The following is a 24020-nucleotide window of genomic DNA, read 5'->3' as shown; positions in this document are numbered from 1 at the left end:
GACACAAGATTTCAATTAAACCGAACATGATGCCTACTGCATAAGTCTGTATAATATGTGCTATTTATGTTTTAAATAATGAGTTAGATTTATCAGATATAAATATCCAAGAAACATTTTGTTTCGTATGTACTTACTTATTATATTAAACAACGAGTCAAATTTATTTTAACAATTTGTTTTTGAAAGTAATGTATATTTTATATCAATTTATTTATTTTTTACATTCGTCAACAACTAAAATAAAAAATATCTACAATTTTATTTTAATAAGACGTTTTTTTATTTCACCTATCTACATTACATGACCATAGTTCAAGGTATTAATTCTCGTAGATCCAACAAAAACGAATAAAAAAAACTATTTTTGAACAACAATTTCTTAAGACACTGTATACAAATCATTCTCTAGAATTATTTAAGTAAATATACCTCCTCTGTTATGTAATAAAAGTTTAATCTTGTCACGAATTATACTTAATCGTAAAGTTACCACATGATAAAAAACAGACAGACATATTTGAGTGGTAAAATAATATATCAAATTAATATTGTATTTAAAAATAATAAAATACAACTATTACCTACCTATTTGACTGTTTGTTAATTTATTTTAGAGTGATCTATATTTTACTCAAACAAATTATTAACAATATTTATAATATTAATTAAATATTAAGATTTAGTTTTTGTAATGTATTCGATTATTATAATATACACTATATAAGTACCTATATTTATTAGAACTGGTTTTAAATATAGTTTTCAATAATAATTTATTCATATTAATATGTAATGTAATCGTTTTATTATTCACTAATAGAATCATTATAACTAATTATTATTATTATTTTGAAAAAAAAATTAATTCATCATCCGTTTTATATATTTTAAGCGGAACAGAAAAGTTGTTTTTGTGTATTATAAACTATTATGTCACCTATGTGAATTCGAGTTTTTTTTAATAACCGCTTGCTATCTTTTGTTGCAAGATGTATACCTAAATGATTTATTTGACATATTGTGATTAAGTATAGGTATAATAGCTAGGTTGGTACATATACATTTTAATAACTAATCAAAACTAATCCTCATTATTATTATTATTATTATTATTATTAAAATCAACAATTATCGAATTAAAAAACTTTATAGATATTTATTTTCATAGGTACTTACTACTTAATATCTATTATTTATTTTTAGGAAATATTTTTAATCATTACATATTTTATTAAATATAATAACTAATTAATTTATGTTACTAGAATAAATTATTATATTTTTTAACATCGGAAATCAGTACTTTTATTTATTTATTTTTTTTGTTATTGAGTATATATGATTACAGTTAACTTTTTATAAGATATTGTCAAACCCACAAATACCGTTCAATAGACGAATATAGGTATGACGTAAATATTACGTGTTGCTCTACGATAAGCCATCAATCGATAACTTTGAAATATTACATATGCCTATGTAATTACGAAAAGGATAAAAAAACTATAATAAGTCTTATAATTTAAAAAATTGTCGACATTACGACGATATACATCTTTGGTGAGTTTCGTCACCGACCGTTTTATTATTGAAATGTCGACGGGGACTTTGAAGAATTTGAAGTGGCAATGGTCGTTGTTCATTTCGCTTCAATAAATCAAAGACTTTTGTCCATATAACACTCATATATATGCGCATCGAAGGGCGTAAGTCCGTCTAGTATCGGGTGACAATACGGCTTTTGGTCGTATCTACCCCCGCGCCATTCCACCCACGACGGCTGGTTTCATACGTTTATATATATATATTTAAAAAGCTTTTCGCTGTAATGCCCGCGCGGAAAAGCTGCGGATGATTTGTGTGGAATTCGTGTCGGGTTTATTAGAGTCGGCCGTCCCCTTTAACCCGGCGCTGGGACCGACTGTGTTCCAGCTGACTTTCGACAATCACCCGCGCGCCATACACGCACATTCATCCCCACGCCGTCGTCACCGTCGCTCAAATATTATTTACGACGTCTAATAATAATCCCCACGACGACGCTCCCGCACGTCTCTTGTGTGTCCTGTATTCCTTTTCCGACGCCTAAATTGCTTCGGATTAATAAAACACTATATACCGCACTAATAGTCCTAACGAAAACTATAGGTACACTTCTTATATATATATATATAATATATATATTATATTATGTGCGCGTTCTTGTGTAGGGTTGTGAATCGTATACAGATTATAATGCTATGGTGAGTAATACGACGCAATTTTCAATATACTTTTGTATTAGAACATATAATATTTTGATTATAATACGGACATTATATTACAACAAAATATAATAATGTGATCGAAGTAATTTAAATGTAATTACGATTTCGTTAAAGATCTCATATAATTTTATCTTATTTAATTCATACCAATGAGCCATGAGGAGCCTAGTGTCCGTGATGACTTATTGCATAAGCTATTTTGTTTTATTGAAAAATTAATAAACAATAGTGTTATAATATTTCAGATATATGGTGTACTTGCGTATAAAGTTAGAAAAAGATTATGTTAATTTTTACTAAAATGTGTGAAATAGTTTATTAATATTGATACCTACAATGTAATTTTGTATCACGTTTTGTTCCTTGTTTTTTTTTCTGGGTTTAAGTAAAAGTATATTACACTGAAAGCGTTACGATAAAAAATTACAAGGTTATTATGTTACTTCTAAATTATAGCACGAACGTTATATATCCGCAGTAGCTGAACCGGTAATCTGGTACCTATACCTACCACTGAATAAAACGTACCTATATTTGTGGTGTATTCGTATTTATTTTGTTTTTATCAGATACATTATAATAGTGATTTACTCTCTCTCTCTTACTTTGAAAAATATTATCAGATATAATACAATATTCGGCGTTTCTTTCTCGGTTTTAATGTGAATCTCATGCTAATTATTTTGTCACACGATATATACTGGATAGGCCCAGTCTATAATAATTCATACCGCTCAATGTACCCACATCGTTCCAAAAACCATCAAGTATACCTACTTGAAGTCTAAAGAAAAATAAACAAAACTGTGGCACTTTATTCTCAACAGGTACCATGCACCGGTGCAATATAAATTTTTAGTTTATACCGAAAAAAAAAGAAAAGAAAAGAAAAGACTAAGCGATAACTGGTGGTAATAATAATATCATCATTGTTATTACCTTACCAGCCACGGTTGATCATCAGATAAAGACAAAAGGGGACGAAATCCGTGATTTTAACCGATTATAGGTTTATTTATTTATATGTTATAGATTATATCTAGGTTCTAAGCTCAATGAATATGTCAACACGAGTTAAGTTATATAAAAAAAAGCATTTAAAAATGTAGTTATACACTATAGTGTAAATATTACACGTGTTTGATCTCAGACTATGATGGAGTCGTTAAGTCTATCCCAAATCAACTCGTTATAACAATAATAATAGCAATTTTATTCAAATATACAGTTAGGTACATATTTATGTGTATAAATAAAAAAATATAAATAATATTAATATATAAATATTATATAAAAATAAGGTTGGGAAGATTGAAGATTGTAATTAGTTGCGAATTACTGAGATACGGACGGACAAAATTAATGTATAAAACATTTTGATTGTTATTGTACAATAATATATTATCTGCATAATACAGATGTATATACTTACTAATATTAAAGTCATTTTTAATTGTTTACCCGACTTATAAAACTATATAATAGTTATGAAGAATTTATCCACATTTTAATATTATGATAATATACGGATTAATTATATACGCTAAATTATACGCTATAACTTAGTAACCTTTGATTAAATTTGTTTGGAAAAAAAATCAACTATTTTGTACTGGTTAAATAAGAATTTAAAAAATAATCTCATTTAATATGTTTTTATTATATACTATAATATAGTAATATTATAGTGTTATATTAAATGTCACAAATGTGTATTATGATGAGATCTAACGATTGAAATATAATTCATAACATTATTATCTACTATATTATTGGTTTTTTCCTTCCTATACGTTTTTTAAAAAACGAATAAAACAAATTTGGAGCTATGTATACATTATAGTGCCAAAGTGGTATTACATAATATATACCTAATATCAATAATGTTTACTAATATATTAAAACGCGTGCGGTAAATTTTTCAAGTATTATGTTTCGGAATTTATACTTAATTTTAATGTTATTAAATGTATTTCAGAATATCTATCGTTTTGATTAACTAGGAAAAATTTATTATTGAGATATTACATAATAATTATTTTAATTAATTAATATTTTAGTTAAAAATTTACGGAATCATCGGATAGTGCATTCTATTGTTTCAAAATCAAAATAATATAAATATACGCTACCATAATGTCAGTGGCTTATAATTTCTACAATCTGTGTTTGAAAAAATAAACGCAGGTATAAACCCATTATAATATTATCCATTTGTGCACCCTGTATAGACCGCACTACGCGTAACACGTCTTATACTCGTAGCTATATACACCCACAGACAACGACCCCATACGAACGAATGAACGATTTACGACAAACGCAATGTCTCTACATTTTCAGTCGATCTAACATATTATTCATATAACTGAGTTTATTGAATCGGTTTTCATTGAACAATGACCGTTTCCAATACGGAGAGGAACCTCGAGTTTTGACTCTAATGTAGTCAATTATTGGTATTTGTAAAGACATCGGATCTACGTGTGTGTATATATTTTTTATGTTTTTTTTTTTGTTTTTGTTTTTTCATTCTTATTCCTTTAGCTGCGTTTCCGTTTGTGAATGAGAGTGCTCGGCTCGTTGCAGGAACAAAGAGCACATAAATATGCTGGAATGTGGAGCGACTACCTGTCAACGAGTAAAGCTTGTCAATCTTTAGCGTGTATATAGCGACAGTGGTAGCACGAGTCCAAAAATAATAATTTTTCTCTGCGCCTAGACAAGATAGAATAAATATAGAAGAAAATACTTGTCAGCAATTTATATGCGCGATAAACTGTGAAGAAATAGCTATTTAGATAATTATATCAATACGGTTTTACATAAAATTAATAATTTATTACACGTGGTGCTTTATTTGCACATAGAATATATTATATAATCTACTAACGTAAAAAAAAAAATAGATTATTAAAAAAATTTTATTACCAATTATTATAATAGTAAAAATGTTCGTTTTAAATATTATTTACCATTACAAATCCTATTTAAATAATAAATTGTTATCCTCCAACTGACTTGATCTACTTATTCGGGTAAAATATTTGATTATTGTTTAATGATTTTATTTACAATAAATCTTAATTATTCCAATTTTGCCGACCTTAAATATAGCTGAGGCTATATTTCTAGTAAATGATGGATCATCATTTGCATATACATATTCATATCGAACGAAGAGGAAAACATGATTACCTATTTTACATTATACAACCAAGTACATTGCACTACCAAATATAACCTCGTATGGTAAATATTGTGCTACAGTTTAATAAAAAAAATTGCATTGAAGTATTTTAAAGAAGAGGGCGCTTTTTCTTTAAAATAAAATATACTCATTATTGGTAATTAAATATAATTAGTTTCAGTCCATATATTTACATTATCAAATCATTTCCAAATGCATTTAATCGCATCACTGACTATTTATTACTTCAATTTATTGTTACATTATAATATGTGTACAATTGAAGATATAATTTAATTTTAATAATTAAATATTTTTTAATTGACATCACATATTTTATTATATAATATTATTTAATCATTTTAATACTTATATTAAAAAAATCTATGATTTTGGATATAGAGGTTACATAATTCTCATAAGAAACTCATATCCCCTATTTTATTTTTATAACGAATTTGGTATACTTTAACTTTCAGTAAATAAACCCTACATCTATGTTACAAACCACAATGACACATATATCATATACATATACATTTATTTTCAAAAAAAAAAAAACATAATAACTTCGATTGGAATAAGAAAAACATATTCCAATATCCCTTCGAAGGTCATCAAGGACATTAGAGCGACCGCAACCCAATAATTTTGATACTTTTTTTATGTTCCTTTGCTCCCACATTGGTTTGTAATGAGAAAATACTCACCAGCCCTATTACCTAGTAGGCGGTTCCTTATATATCGTCTACATATTGCTTTTAGGTGATATTATGATTATAAAAAAATAATTATTAGTTTTTTCCTATCTATTATTATGTGATATGACGTTTTTACGGTGCAGCGTATGTAATATTTCGAAGTTATGATATAAAAATAAACCGGTTTACGTTTAAATTAAATACATATGTAGACAAATTAACTAGACAGCGTCTAATAAGTGTTCTACATGAACTATGGTGTAATACGTATGAGGCAAATAATTCTTGTAATTTTTAGATAAATCTTCAATTTATTTTATTTTTTTAGTCAAATTTTATAATCCTATGCTATTATCTGTTTCTCGAAATCTTTTAATAATTAACTAAAAACTTTAATGTTTCCTACCTCATTTTTTCGTTCCTGATGTTCCTATGCATGTAGTAGGTATGTAAGTTAAACATAATATCTGATGTGCATCAATTGATTGTGAATATTTTTGTATACAAAAATTTAACAGAAAAACGTATTAATCTAAAATGAATATAAATCAAATAAAGAATTTATTATAAAACTATATTTATAATAACACAAAATTACAATAATGTTAGATAAAAATTAGAGTAGTTTGTATTTACAATTATAATACTATTCTAATAAGCCTGTAATAATTAGACTGTGGACAATTAATTATGCTTTAAAAATAATCATCTGTTAAAATTTGATTAAATCAACTAAACATATTCTTTGTTTTAAATTGCCGCTGTTCATTTTATTTTTATTATATAATCAATTACAATTATTTGTTATTAATTCATGATATTGCTTAATAAATAGCTTAAGTTTTAATATTTTATTATTGTCATATCATTTGTTTACACGTTCGTTCTAAATATCTGTACACTTTCATTAAATTATTATTATTTACCAACTCATGAGAGGCTACCTATTAGAGTGGCATATTATAATATTATACCTGGTGGCCATTAAATTCGTCCATTCAATTTTTTACTTCTTTCGTGTGAATAGTTTTCAATTTCGTTATTTCCGTTATTGATTTTATAAACAATATTATATTATTGATATAAAATAATTTATTATTTATAAGTTTTTAACATTTTAATGCCATTTATTGTTGATAATCAATAACATTACAATTCTGTAACAATCTCGTAATTTAAATTTTCAATCATTATTTTATAAACCCGCTAATAATAATAATAATTTTTTTTTATATTCCAATTTATCTTTATCAATAGGTATTTTAAATTTCTTATGTATAGGGATTTTATTAATTATCATTTCATGTATGGATGTTAAGACGTGTTTACTTATTAGTAATGTCTATTTAAACTTCTTGCAATATTACAATATGATTATGGGCAACGTTTATAACCAGTATTATATTATACAGTAAACAAGAGTCGTATTTTAACTATAGACTATATTATAGCGACTATTAAGCAACAAAGGATAAATTAAGGGTTGAATGAATTTAAAGGGGTAATAAAAAATAGAAGACGTCGTGTTTCGTACAGAGGTTATAAAAATATATTAAACAAAATAAGTCAAATAATTTATGATATAGCTATACATGAAATATAATCTATAAATTAAAAAAATATATATAATATTATACACGTGAATCACAATAAAATACCTCTTTGTTTGAATTATATACCATTAAATACACGATTTAAACACAAAATGTTTTAAACTATGGTTTTGAAGGATGTACCTATCATTATTTAAGTAAAATTTAATATAATAGATTCTTGTGACTAAAACAAAGTATTTTTATAATCATTTCGTAAAGCTAATAGTATTTTTGTTTTAACCAAAATTTTAAAAGAAACAATTAATTTTTCTCTAAACATGACTTTAAATTATTTTATTATTTATATATTTGGTTCTGCTTATTAACTATATACTTAATGTTACTAATCAGAACATTGTTTTTGGATTCTAATGAAGAGAAACGAATTAAAAAGATTGTACTTCATATTGTATAATCGATAAGAATGACAGATGAGCGCCGAAGTTATGTTAGGTGAAATTTATACCATGTCCTATAATAATTTTACGGTTATTCCAATTGTTTGATGTACAAGGTTTTGTTATTTTAAAATAGAATAGCATTACAAATCACTGAACGTTTTTACTTAAATGCTTTAGTGAAAGGCAATCAAAAATGATCATTCTACTAATACTTAACCCGTATTGTTATAGTTTGTGATATAATATTATGTTATGTGAATGCCGGCAATTATATTATATTTTTGTTCATTTGTTGGTCTATTGCAAGCCGATACGAAATATGTAATTGGCAATTACTAACGTTGTATACACATATTTTTTTTTGTTAATATTAAGCGGGGAAGTGGGCTTTATTTTTAACTTTGGTTTTGTAGGACTCTAGTCTGTGTAACAAATAAAGTCTAGTTATGCCCTATAATATCGTGTCAAATCAAATTTCCCACCATTATTAAAATACTCACACTCCCGCATACAAAAATGTTTAATTTAGTTTATAGATCATAGGTTCCCAAACTATTGTACACGAAGATACTAGTGGTGCGCGAAAGGCCACTTAATGTCCAGCATATTATAGACTTTACTACCTCAGAGGAGTGTAGAGAACTACAGTGAGATGAGTACACATCTTTTAGTTTTATCTTTAGTTGTAGAAAATATATTTTTGTCCAATACAATTCCATTGATATAAATGTATTTACATATTATACGTGAATAAACTATGTATATTCGAATAATAATTTAAAATTAAATATTTATACAGTATAATATAAATAATTATACTGGGTGACAGATTAAATATTTATTGCTTACAAAAAGTACATATATTCTTGCATTTAAAATATTAATTACTGATTTTTTGCCAATATCGGGAACGACGGGAACTTTTATGAGACGTCTTATAACCAACATACACTTTAAAATGAAATCAAGTTTTCATTATCGTTTTCAGTATTCATTATTAAGATGTGTAGCAGTAGCATGAAAGTTGGTGGCCCTAGTATCTATATAAGGCGGAGGCCCTTTCAAATACAGAAATTCAATTAGTGATCTCAGAAAGAGAGATGCTAAAGTCAATAAAAAAAATTAAGACATTTGTATTACAACTTCTGAAAATATTTTAAGCAATTCTATAATTAAAATTGAACTTTTCGAGCCATGATCTGATTTAAAGAAAATAATTTGTAATTTTTTTTTGTCTTTTGGCCTCCCAGTTTAGATATAGGTACCTGGAGGCCCCGATCTTCATTCGTCACTGTCGATAATTATTAATAATATGTCTATTGACCTTATCAATATGTTGAAATGTTTAAATGTGCAATAATGTTTGGGATAATATAGGTAGGTACCTAACGCAATAATGACACTACTAAATACTTAATTGTGTAAAATTATACTTTTTTTATTATATAATATTATATATTAATCAACAAATATAAATTATTGTATATTTTTATATAATAATTTAAATAATGTTACTTAAGTTGTACACTTATACTGGATATAATGAATATTATTTTTACATATTATAAATTAAGTTAGCCAAAGCTACTATTTAGAGCTCAGTTGAACTATCAAAATTTCAAATTACCGAGTGTAACTGGACTACCCGGTCGTATCAAACCAAAGGGTTTTGAATATAATCGGTACATAAAAATGTCATTTTAAGCGTACTTAATTCAGTAATTGGTAAGCTCTTTTATAGGTGTTATAAACCTAACTTACTACATTTTAATAGTTGTGTCTTTTTTGGTACCTATATAGATTATAGTTAACCAATGTATAAAGTACCTATACAAGCTATATTTAAATTTTAATACTTTGAGTAGTTAAATAACCATTTTTACGTATATTTTGTAAATAATTATTGCTAAATTTAATATTACAGTCTCAACTTCAGGTTTACCTAATATCTTAATATCCTAGATATGTTATATTGTAAATGTGAAATAAATATGTATGTTTAATAATTTTTACATTTTTTTATTATTTGTCTGATAAATTTTGATTTATGTTTTTTATTTTTAGCGATTAATTATTTATTTCATGAAAGCATTTTATAAAATTCCTATTAATTTGATTTATTCTCGCATTATAAAAGTACTAATAGATATTTAAATACCTTTATTTAGGATAGTTAAAAATAAAAATAGAATAATAATGGAAATAGAAAACTGTTACCTATAGAATGTTTTTTATAATATTTTGCTTATAATATATAAATAGTTATTATACATCTACAAACAAATTACAGTAAATATGATTTAGTCACTGTATATTGAAGTGTACAATCTTATATTATACCTTTGTATGCCTTGTATTTTTAATGTATTATAATGTAAATATGAATAGTTAAAACAAATATTATATAAAATGCAACAATAGCTAATAATATAAAATTCGATGTGTACCTAGCAGAAACTCAACAAACTATAGTATTATGAAATTCATGGTGAAGGTATACCGTGATTACAAAACGAGTAAGACTCGCTGTCAGAGGTCGGAAAAGCGGTAAGCAACTAAGATACCAAAGATTATGGATTTGGGAACTGCAAGGCTTATTTAATTATTTTGGAAACCAAATCCTAAACAGGAACCCACGTTATAAATATTATTCTAGGAACTGAAACGTAAATATTGCAGTGGAGTATCTTATAAAACGATGTAATAACTAATAATATTAACTGCAGTATAATATTGGTACCCACCTATAGTACGGAAAGGGCTGTGGCACGTGCAAATCCATCGGCGTGTGGGTGGGATGAGCAGGGTGAAAACCGTTGGCAGCGGCGGCGGCCACCGCGGCGGCAGGGTGTAGATGATTGTGGTGGTGGTGGAGGTGGTGGTGATCGGTGTCGGCGGCGGGACGATGATGATGGTGATGATGGTGGTGGTGCCCGAGTACCGCGGCAGCAGCCCACGGAGACGCACCGCCGCCGCCTCCGCCACCGTCGAGCTCGACGTGCATGATGGTGCCCCGCGAGTTATAATATTATACTCGAACGGTATATATTACGTTATGGTAATATCCGTTCCGGTCGAGTAAAAATATGCGACAAAATAAAATATCGACTAATAGACGACGACACTCGTTGATATTGCTGCGATTAACACCTGCAAATCCGATGTCGGAGGCGCGCCATAGCGTTTTGCCTCGCGGCGACCGGTAAAGATACGTATAATTCAAAAAAAAAAAAAACACCGAAAAAAAAGGATATCACAGGACGATAATTAATGCACTCGCGAAAAAAATATATAATAAATCAAGCCCAAAAACGCACCGGGCCGTATAGGGATATCGTCGTCGTCGAGTAAGTACGCATTTGAACGGGTCGAGAGACGGAAAAGGCCGACCGATACGCGAACACACACTCGACGGCGGAAAACGATCGAAAACGGCGATATTTTTTCACGCGCGACGACGACGACGACGCGAGAAACGAACGCGCGGACGGACGGACCACGGACGGACAGACAGACACGGACGTGCGGCTGATACACGGTCGGCAGCGACGCGTCATTGATAAACGGCCGTGTGCCGGTGGCCGGCTCGCGCGTATACCGCGTACCGCGTATCTGCGACCCGATGGGCGTTCACCGGCGGTCCACCACCACCGCGTACCGTCGCTGCTCCGCCTTCATCGCCGAACGCCCAACACGTAACAATAATAATAATAATAATATATATATATATATATAATAATAGCATTATTACATTACGTAATGTTGTTATTATTATTATTCCTAGGTACCGCGATTATATTATTATTATTATTATTATTGCTATAGCCGAGTAATAGCGGCCGACGAGTGTCTGTGTGTGTGCAGTTTACCTGTTGTGCGTCTGCCGCACACTCGGCCGCCACTCGTCGCGGCTGTCGTCGTCGTCTTGGGTCACAGGAAGTTTCCAGAGTGATATTCCGCGATGACCGCTGTAATAATAATATTATTATGACGCGTGACGAGCAGTAGTTGTAAAACAATATATAAATATCACATCGACGACATTGTTTACGCACCCGCCGACCGTCGAATGTCGTGAATTAAACGATAATGTTTTATTATCGTTACAACAATATTATATAATATATAATAATCACACCTGCACATCGCGTTAATAATGCGCGTGCGCGGTGTGATTTGCACTGGGCTTAAGCTATATTATAATATATAATAATATTATCCGTTCGGCGGGCGGGACCAAATGAATATTATATTATATATGTCTACACGTTGGTAGGTATACCGACAAAAATAGATAAGCTGTTTAATTGTGTTTATATAAAAAAAAAATAATACTAACGCATACTTGATAATATCATATTATTATAATAGGTATTATCGCGTAAATCTCAAGTACACTTTCAAGATCCCCTACCAAAAACACGAATATAAAAACTGTTTAGATACACACGTTCGGTCTTGATTTTTTTCAAACAGTGTTACGTATTTAACGATATTATAATAATATTATTATGTTATATGCCTGCTGAAAAAGTAATGACTTTTAATCGATAGGTAATGAAATTATGTTATTCTATGTGCAAGGTACTTATAAATTATTCGAAAATAAGTTAGAATGCAACATAGGTACCTATATAATTGTACAGACAAACACGGTAATAATTTGTCTATAGGTCGTTACGTTAATTTTTTAATGGACCACGCAATATCTTCCAAAAATTATATTGTTATACCTATAATAATTCTAATAGAAATATTGTGATTTGACTACAAGAATCAAATACATGGTTAATATTTAAATAGGTCAATGAAATTTAAATATTCTCCTATAGGCACTGTATATTTTTTTTTTCAGCAATCTAAAAGAATAATAATATAAAATATTATAATTCACATGGTTTACATTTTAATCAATCATCTATAACCTTAATTAATTAAAAATACCTTTTAATGTTTATTCAAGTAAAAACACATTAATCAAGTTAATTTAATGTGGTAATATGTAAGAGAATTACATAATATGTAGATACACTATCATTTATCAAGAAATGAAATGATACCTATTAAGTTTCGTATAAAATGTCTAAATTATGGTAATGTTATGACGTTAGCTTAAAAATCCTATCGAAAATATCTACTATAGACTATAGAGTATAATAAACTATAGGTAATAGTTCTATTCAGTTTATATTTTGTACGTATACTGGTATACTTACTTTACGAAATCTATATTAGTTAATAATTAGTAATTACTACATAACGTCATAAAAGTTTACGGTCACTGCTCAATAATGTTCATTATAAATTTATAAATGATCGTCGATTTATTGGCTATTATAACTTACTAATTATTACACCAATATATCACGTATACTAGTTTCTTTTTATAATATTATTTATATTATAAACGAGTAGGAGTAGGAGTAGGTTTATTGTATTATTTAAAAATGTGAGTAAATCATAATAAATGAAAAGACGTATCAAAAGCAATTTAAATATTATTTATTTTGGTATAATGATATATTATTGATAATAACTAAATATTATGGAATTTATTATATCTTTTCATCATATTTTTCTATCCATCACTGTAATGACTAAGGTTGCATATTATTATATATTATGTATATCCTACTGTAACTATATTTTGATACAGTTACACTATTTACTGTCTAAAATAAATAAAACAATCATCAATCAATACCGCACTTAAATATTAATCGGCTATAATATTATATTATACAATTTTATACTAATATATAGTGTATTGACATTTGTTATTCTTTTAAAACATAAAAAACGTATACATGCAACTATGAGCTTAGCCAATCAATGGAACAAAAAAGGAATATTATTAAAGATTTATGGCCTACAACTACTGGCCTAGGCATGATAAGAAGAAGGAATGGGTATTATCTATGTATAATAATATATTCTATCACTCGACGTATATATCCAATGACCACTTAGTCAAAAAAAAAAAAAATAACAATAATAACAATACTATAACATTAAACCATGAACATATAATAAGACATAATTGAACATTAAACAATTCGTAGATTAGATTATTTAATGAAATCCACCATCTCATCGAGATTATAATATAGCTTTCCATCTAACTCAGCAAGTAATAAGTATAAAACTAGTGTCATTGTTTTATTTTTTATAATAACGTTTATGACGCATAAATTAAAATTCAATAATGTTTGATTCTTAAGTTTTATAAATATTTTTTTTTTTTTTAAACATTGGGAAATTACAGGTATGTAATAATAATATAGTATATTATAGTATTTATTATTTACATTTTACTCAATTTAGCTTGTTTATCTATATATTGACTCTATAAAGACACTATACATCGGGGTCAAATTCTGCCACGGTGGTCGTAAAAGCAAGCAATTAGCGTGTATCATGTGGTCAAAATCGTTCCATAAAATATATACACCCCTCGATTGTTATAGACATTAATGTTCAGTATACGACGTATAAATTGTAGAAACTGCTAACTCTAATAATATAATTTGAACCACAAGAAGTTGAGTTATATTATTTACAAATGCTATTTGAAAATTGATAATTCCATTGTAAATTATACTTAATAGACAATAAACTAATAATTTGATATTTAAATTAATAATAATACTAGTATTAAGTTCATCTTTTAAATACGATCATTAGTTTTGAAATTATAAAAATATGATACAATTAATAAAATAAGTTTTTTGAATTAAAACTAATTTTTTTTAAAAACGGCCTTGTATTAGAAATATTATTAGTGTATAAGAACTATAAAAGACAATAATGTATTTAAAAGTATCATCCGGTGAACTAAAAAATATATAAATATATTAATATAATAATAAATATTTCCATATTATAATAACTTATAAGCGATTATATTAAAACATAACATTTTATAAAGAGGGTAAATATTTGTATAATATATTTATATAAATTTTTTGATTATCTTTTAATTTGATATTTATTCTTGGCATTTTAAATAATAAATATATGTCTAATAATAATTAATAAGTAGTAACTATCATTACATTTATATTGGCATTTGTAATTTTCAAAACAAATAATCCATGTATAAGATATAACACTAAATCTCTAATCATAATAATAATTATTATTATATTAGTATAAAATAGTAATTTAGAGAATACTATAAGTCATAATCTTTTTAACACTCCATTATGGTCGATGTAAATATGTAATATAATAATTTATAATTTGTTTAAAGTGTTATTATAATGTATCTTGAATACTAATTTTTAAACTACTGCCTTTAAAATTTATGTTCAACGCTGGGGCTTATATTTTTTATTACTAAAATAATTCGATGAGCTGTAAACATTTCTCTTTATTTACATAGTAATTTGTATAAATATATTAGTTTTATTATTTGTATTGAGTATTGTTATCATACAAATATAAGTCAAGTAAATTAGTTTGATTTACTAAATAATACCGTATATATTTATCAGACCAGTACCTAAATATGTTGTTATTACTATGTATGAGTAGTTAACTACATTATCATTGATAATATAAGCCTATAGTTGATCATATATATTGCTAGTTGCTACCCATTCCCCAAATGTATTACTATGGAAAGTTTTTCAAAACACATCAAAAGGCTTTATGCGGAATTCTTTACAATAAATTATTACCTAAGTATATATTAATGACCAATGAAGTGGAAATTGTTGATTATGTGAGTAAACCCCAACTACAGTAGACTATAGTAAGGATTAAAGAACATTACGCAAAGGGTTCTTCTATATTATAATCCTACTTCACAATAGATACCCATATAGGTACGCCAGCCAGATGTAAAAGACGACGGACGTTTATTCGTACCCAGAACACATGATTTTATGAAATAATGTTGTTCAGTATTGAAAAATGATAAAGTTATATTATGTAATATTTTATTTTACGTACAAAATTTGATATGATATGTCTAATATTTTTCACCAAAAAATTGTTATAAAATGAACATTATAATATAAGCAATCGACTCATAATATTGTTTATTTTTAAATACTATTATTTAATTAACAATATATTATGTAAAACGTATAACAATGTGAACAATATATTACAACTAATTAAAACATAAACCTATAGTAATAATAAATTAAGTGTAAGTAATAAACATATTGACAATGTTAAAAAATAAATAAGTTACTCGTACTGATACTACTACTACTTCTACTACTATAAAACCGACTATTAATTCGTCACTATATTAGTGATAAAAGAAATAATGGATTTACTTTACTCGTTAGTAAAATAGAATTACAAGGTAAAGACTACTTCCTTACCAAAAAAGTAACGTAACAAAAAAAAAAAACATTACAAGGGTATTCTCTAATTTTTAAAAAGTATAAACTAGGTTATTTTAAGATACCAAAAACCAATGAAAAAATTTATAAATAGTTAATACATCTCAATATATTATTAGTTTTAAGCCATTCTAATATAATATTAGCCAGTTCACTTAACATATTCGGATTTTACCGAAAAAGTTAATTAAATAACTTATTTATCTAATTTTTCTTGTAATTTATACGGTGTTAGTAGATATATTATTATGTTGTCCAAAGTTTAAATGACTAAATTATAATTAAATATTATGTATATTATTACACACATTTATAATATATAGTATTGTATTTTTGTTTATTTTCATTTTATTTTATTTTTTAATTAAATTAATTTATTTTTTTGATAATCGAAATAAGCTGAAAATATGTTAATGTGTTATAATCGTTATAAATATTAATTATTATAATAAGTAAAAGAACTATTTATCATAAATGATTTCTATTCCTTTTCTACTTGGAATCTACTTAGAAATAGCTTTAATTTAACTACGTCAACTCATTACCTATAAGTAGATACCGTTGTTACAGATTTATAGAAACGCGTTACTTTGTTAAGTTACCAAGTAAGTGTTACTACTCAACGATGCGCATTATCGATAAGAACTTTAGGTATATACTAAATAATATAGGTATCTATAGTCATATTCCTACAAAAAGCGTTAATAATTAATAGATATAGGTTATCTATAATAGCTTATAGTGATAACTTATTATATTAATACATAAATAATAATATATATTATGAAATTAAAAATATAGTTTATAACGTTGTATCGTTGTTATACAAAAATAATACAATTTATCTAAACTGTTTTTCTATATTTTTAGTAATTACTTATAACATTTAATTTAATTAACATTTTTGAAAAATATTTTTCATAAAATAAGGCGTATAGACGTATAGTACACAAATAGACAAATAGACAAGTAGGTATACTAATAATTATTAAAGTATAATTTACTAAAAATATTATCATCGTTATTTGTCTAATTAAAACTTATATCTCTGTTTAACATTCCACTTAAGAGTTTTAAGTATTGATAAAATCAAATGTTGGCTAATAATATTAGCTACTAGCTAGGACACTAGGTGTTAAAAGCTAAAATTAAATTATCTTTCTTTCAAAATTGTACTTATAAATTTTTAATATCATATATAGGTTATATATAGTGAAAATTATATCATTACTATTCGGAAAATTAAAATACAATAAGCGGTTTTTTGCACGTAGTAGGATCTAAAATATTTTGATTTTTTAATGTGTTCAGTAAAAAAATCAGTAGTTCGACCTTACATTGCATTGTACTTGAAATAAATAAAGGACATAATATAATAATTATGAAACTTACGATATTTTAAGGTAAATATTACAGTCTATAATATTTATTGTATATTAGGCATCTAGCATTTTAGCCCATTTAGGTAACGTGTAATGTATTAATTTAAATACTTGATAATGCGTATATACATTTAATTTGAATTTATGTATATATTTATTTTTTTAAATTTTAAACATACCTAATAATTTCCCTAGCAGGATGTATCGATATAGACCGTATTATAATATAAAAACGGAGTTAGTACTTATAGTTAAAATATTTAGGTGTGAATTAGTACGTATCGTAATAGGATTGCATTTGGGTATAAGGGCCTTTTTATACTTTTAAACGTATTTCCTTCCGGTAGCGGTGAATTATATATATATATAAAAGAATTTCAGTAACAATAACTAAAGTGTTTTTAAGGGTAAAAAAGTGTACAAAAAAATCTAGTCTTGTGAATAAAAAAATGCTTTGGGGTAGCTCGATTCGCTTCAACGCTAAACCACAAAACATTTGAAATTTTTTTTATCATTTCACGGCTGTTAATGTATCGAAATGTGTTAGCCTTACGGTTTGCCATTCTTTCGTTATTATCCTGTTACATAATGCAGTCATTCAAGTATGAAATGTACCCAACGCATACTCCCCCCAGGAGGGTTAAAGGATCACTGTCAACATTGAGCACATCAAATCGCAACATCTATAATTATGATGCGTATAACCAATAATATGTGTTTATAATGATTAATAAAAGACATCAGTACTTAAAAAAACTAAAAAGTCTGTTTAATATTCCTTAAATAATAAGTATGTAATAATTATTAATAGTAATTGTTAGTTAATGTTATTTATAAATGTAGGTATATACAATACACGATGCACCATTATGGATTCAAAAATAAATTATCAATTTAGGTAACATAATTACAATTTATAACGTATTTACTCTTAAAATATATGCAATGAAAAAATGGTATTAATTTATATTAATAAATAATAATTTAATCAAGTATAATATTATACAAACTAAATTTCTAAATTAATTCGATGTTAAGCATAATTTATTTAAATACTAAATACCTTCTTTAATTAAATTTTTAGTAAGTACTAGGTGTACATATTTTGTCATATCAAAATTAGGTTTCAAAATATTTATTTATATATTTAAACAAATGTAATCAATAATACATGTGAATTTGTGCATTCCACTATTCGTTAAAAAATATATAGGTACAAAAAAATGATATGGATATATTAATTCAAAATAAGTTACCCGAACTGAATTCCATATTTTGGATGAACTAGTTTTTAAAGTGGACTCGATTTTGCTTATTTATTTCATTGAACCTCAATATAAATATTTTATTAATTATAATAAAATGGAATAAATATTATTTGTTATTCAAATTTAAAAATATATTACATACCTCATTGAGTCTTTGGACAGATTATGTATTAGTGCCATTTATGAAAGAGGTAAGTTTATGCAATTTTCCAACCGTACAAGATAAAAAAAAAATACAGAACAAATTTACATTAGACATGTTCTTGTTGGCTCATTGATTTTTGTCGAAGCAGTTAATACACGGAATTGGCGACGATATTGTCCCTAGGGTGCGTTAAAAAAGACAAATTACCGATATTTTCATCATTTCAAAATAAGTGATTTCACGGGTAATTTGTTCGAATTTTGCATATGTCAAACAGACATGTCCATATATTATTTTGTGTGTATGGGGATGATAAACAGGAAACATCCGTAATTCAATATATTTCCTCATTTTACACACGGTCTGGAATTTCCTTGTGCATCTGTGGATGTACAGTATGATCTTATCCCTTTGCTGTTCAAAAGGGGACTACTAATGATGAAATAAAGACTGTGTGAAGGACAGTTACAAAATTACGTACGTATTATTATTTTTAATAAAAAACCTAAAAAAACAACACACATACAATGTCCAGCATGAGTGAAATGATTAATGAGCAACTATACGAGGGCTCTAGTGACGACACAGGTGAAATATAAATCGCCAGAGGGTCGTTCGTTATATATTATATGAAAAATAACTGGCAAAATATGGTCCATTGAGGATCGTCCGTGACGCGCTGCCGTCGCCAGTTTTCCTAACTTATAAAAACGTAACACATGTTTCATATATAACTTTAATGGAACATTTATTGTTAAAAAAGAACTACACATTTTTTTCGTTCAGATTTTCACAGCTATGTTACAGCGCACAAAACTACTGTAATTTATTAATATACAAGAACAAAATATAAAAATTACCATAAATATAAATACATTATATTTTAAATAATCAACGATCACATATTGTTACTAATTTAATACATTCATAAATTAATATACGTTAATATTTAGAATATCGATTAAAAAGATACTTATATATTGACTTTAAAATAATTAAGTAAGTGTGTTCTTTGTTGCTTTGTATAGGAAAAAATCTTTTGAAACAGTTTATGTTATACCTATAAAGTATTAAAATTTAAAATCATTTAAATAGCCTATAATGGTAATTGAAAATATTAAACTCGTACAGTCGTATGATAGTTTAGAATATAGGTTGAACATCTTGAAAAGTAGGTATTATTGAGTATTATAGCAGTATAGAACCTGACAATTAATTTGTATTACCTGTCTCTTGTTATGCAGCTCAACTCAAAAACTATAAAATAAATGCTTTTTATGTATATTTAAGTTTATTTATCGAATTAATCATCCACTATTAGTTATTTTTTACATGGATTAATGCCGTTATTTATTCGCTGGTAAGGTACTAGAGTTTTATTATAGTTCGATAGCAATAAATTAAGCATATAGTGCAAGACTAAAGTGTGACAAAAATTTCAAATCATTAATATTCGAAGAACAAAAAAACATTTTATAATAAGTTATAAGTTATAACGTATCAATCTGCGATGCTTGTCGATTTTTACTACAATAGCAGACGCAATCGTGTGTGAAAATTCAGCGGCTGCTCAGCGCCCCTACTTATTCTGTTATGAACGCACTATAATTTCAAAAGGCACAGTATTATACGAGTATTATATTATATACAATAATATATGTATGAGATAATAAAAGTAAAACACCCTTCGACTAAACTAGTTAACTATAATATTATTAAGACGTACTAAACTTGTGTAGTTGTGTGTATAAATAATTGTACCTAAGACTAATATTTTAGATGTCTTATTAAAAAGTTGTATCAATTAAATTTAGTTGCGTACCACACGAAAATTATAAATGTATTGTCATGTACAGATGTGTGTGTGTGTGTGTGCGTGTGCGTGTGTGTTTGTGTTTGTTTATGTATAACTGTCGTTTTAATGATATCATAAAGAACAAAAATGAAAAAATACTGAATATTCTGTTGTTGTTTTTTATGTACTTACTATTATTATGACGGTACAAAAGTGAGTGTTGTCAAGGTGGTTTCTAACAGAAGGGCTGAGAGCGTATACCCGTTATCAGATTGAACGGGTTTTTCTTTTTCCAACATCGTCGTTATCATCACCGCGTGGTAAGATTTATAGTGTTTCCGTTTTTATTTTTAATCTTTTTGAACTCTGACCGACATCGGTGTGTGTATAAAACTGAAAGATGAAGATATTTTATGAAAATTCATAATAGACCCACAATACACACATATTATTATATAACTAGTATTATAACACAGCTGATATCTAACTTCGTAAATGGAAGATAACGAGATAATTTGTTTACCTATGTCATTTTGTGTAAATGCTGGTGTATACAATTAATTTAATAATGCTTTCTATTTTTATCAAGACGAATGATTTTATACGGTATACGTATTTACGTATATAATATATGTATAATGTATGTATGTGTGTATATATGTATGTATGATGTATGCATGTAAGTCGATAAACCCCATCCCCTACTACTACAACAGGGTAAGTTTGATTTGATCGCTGATGAATATCCTATATACTTAATATATTTTATTATTTTGTTTAAAATTAATTTTACAAGTTTTTATTTTTAATAATATGAATATTATACACTATGTCAGATAAAAGAACAAATGTAATTAATAATTAAATATGTATCTATATTAGTTTAGATGTTGTGTATTACACGCATGCTATAATATTGTATTTTCTCGCGTTAAGCATTTTACAAGAATATTACATTAAATAGTTGAGTCACATGTACAATATTGTATTTACCTAAATTACGATTCAATAATATTACTTGTACATAACGTATTAATATAATAGTGATAAATACTTATACATGTAAATAGTTATATTTAATCTGCCTAAAAAAAAAAAAAATTGATCATGGTTTTTTGCTATTATTTTTCAGATTGACATCAACTTTTTTTGGTAAGATATTCAAAGATGTGTTTAGCAAAAATATTACAAAATAATACTTAATAAAATATTTTAAATACTGGCGAAAGAAATATTTATAATATATCCTCAAACGCTTATGATGCAGAGGCTGATAAAGATTTTACTATTGTGGTAAATGATAATTAATAATTTTATAAAATAATGTTAGAAAAAAGTTTATTCGGATTTTCAATGCATAATTATTAATAAAATATTAGGTCTGAATGGTCTGATACAAATTACAAATTTATTGTATTATTAGAACTTAATTATTATAATAATAAAATCAATATATATTTATTGTTTGTACCATATTATATCAACTTATATAACTGAAAATTTAATAACTGCATCTTTCTGTAAATACCTAAAATTGTATAAATAGATTCATAAGTTCGATCCTATTTATATAAATAACATTTTTAAATAAATAAAAAATGTTATTACGCATAGTAAAATACATAATAATATATACAAGTATATATTATTACATATATATATACCTATATATATATGTATATAAAATACATATAAGTCTATATTTCAACGGCGAATAACGTTTGAAAATTATAACAAAATAATTAACACATCGTTATTTATCATTTAAATAAGTTATTTCGTCCAAACTGGAACTTAGAATGTGTATAAAAAATAATTATCTTTATTAACTTTTTATGAAAAATCTTGTATTACATTTAATACGAAAATACAAAAAGAAACTTTTTTTGGAATTTTTAACTAAAAAATGGTTTGCATTTTTACGATTTTAAAGTATTTCTTCAATATTTTTACTTCAAATGCGCATAAAAAAATTGTACGCCTTTGTATTTTAAATATTTTTATACATATAATATAAGAACAACTTCTATGAGATCTTGTATTGAATTTTGACCATGCGAATAAATTGTTTGATGAAGTTTAAAGAAAAAAGAATAAAAACATTTTTATGTACTTTAATAACCCAAAAAGAGTTGGAAAAATGTTATTTTATAATGAAAATACGATTGTATAAAAATGTTATGAAAATTTCAAGTATCTAGATATCTATATTATTAATATATTTTTTTTTTGGTATAAAAAAATGTATGATACTATAAAATACAAAAACTATTAATAAAAAAATAATTATTTTACAAGTGAATATGAATATCGTAAACATTTGAACTTGGAATGCTCATAAGTAATTAATTTGGCTTTCTGGAAGATTTTTTTTTTCCATACTTAGGTTAAAATACTAATAAAGAATCTTATATTTAATTTTTAAGTTTTGAGTATTCAAACAATATTTTAATGAATATTTAACTAGAAAATAATTTAAGTGATTTTACGAATTCTAATTTTAAATGCCTTATAAAATATTATTGAAAATTTGTGACTAATGATTTTCAATATTTTTAATTGAGGTATCAACATTTTATGAGTAGTGTTGTATTACATTTTTTACTCAGTATATAATTTTTAATCAACATTAATAAAAAAATTATTTAGTAATATTTAAAAAGTTAATTTTATTCTAAATTTAAAACGACAATAAATCGAATATTGAAATTTAAACATTAAAACAATTATTTATACTCAAAATTGTGATGGATAGGGGCCATAAATAAGGGAAATCATAGAGTTTTTCAAAATAAGGAAAAAAAAATTTACACAATAGACAGAGCTATTTATAGACATTTTTAATTTAAAATATATTTTTTTTATACATATTGGTTTAATGATGATCGCTAGGTCAACAAGTTTGAACTTAAT

General features: G+C 26.2%; 1 protein-coding gene across 1 annotated transcript in view; it reads right to left on the bottom strand.

Moving 5' to 3' along the window:
* Positions 1 to 11754, bottom strand: part of LOC114121600 (protein trachealess-like) — a 120362-nt gene extending 108608 nt beyond the window's left edge. Inside the window, 1 exon segment of the mRNA XM_050198433.1 lies at positions 10902 to 11754. Coding sequence (XP_050054390.1) covers positions 10902 to 11161 — 260 coding nt within the window. The 5' untranslated portion in view covers positions 11162 to 11754.
* Between the last annotated feature and the right edge of the window lie 12266 nt (positions 11755 to 24020).

Source organism: Aphis gossypii, chromosome 1 (assembly GCF_020184175.1).
Source record: "Aphis gossypii isolate Hap1 chromosome 1, ASM2018417v2, whole genome shotgun sequence".
Lineage (NCBI taxonomy): Eukaryota > Metazoa > Arthropoda > Insecta > Hemiptera > Aphididae > Aphis > Aphis gossypii.
Note: the sequence above shows the minus strand (reverse complement) of the source record. Positions and strands in the feature narration are given on the sequence as shown.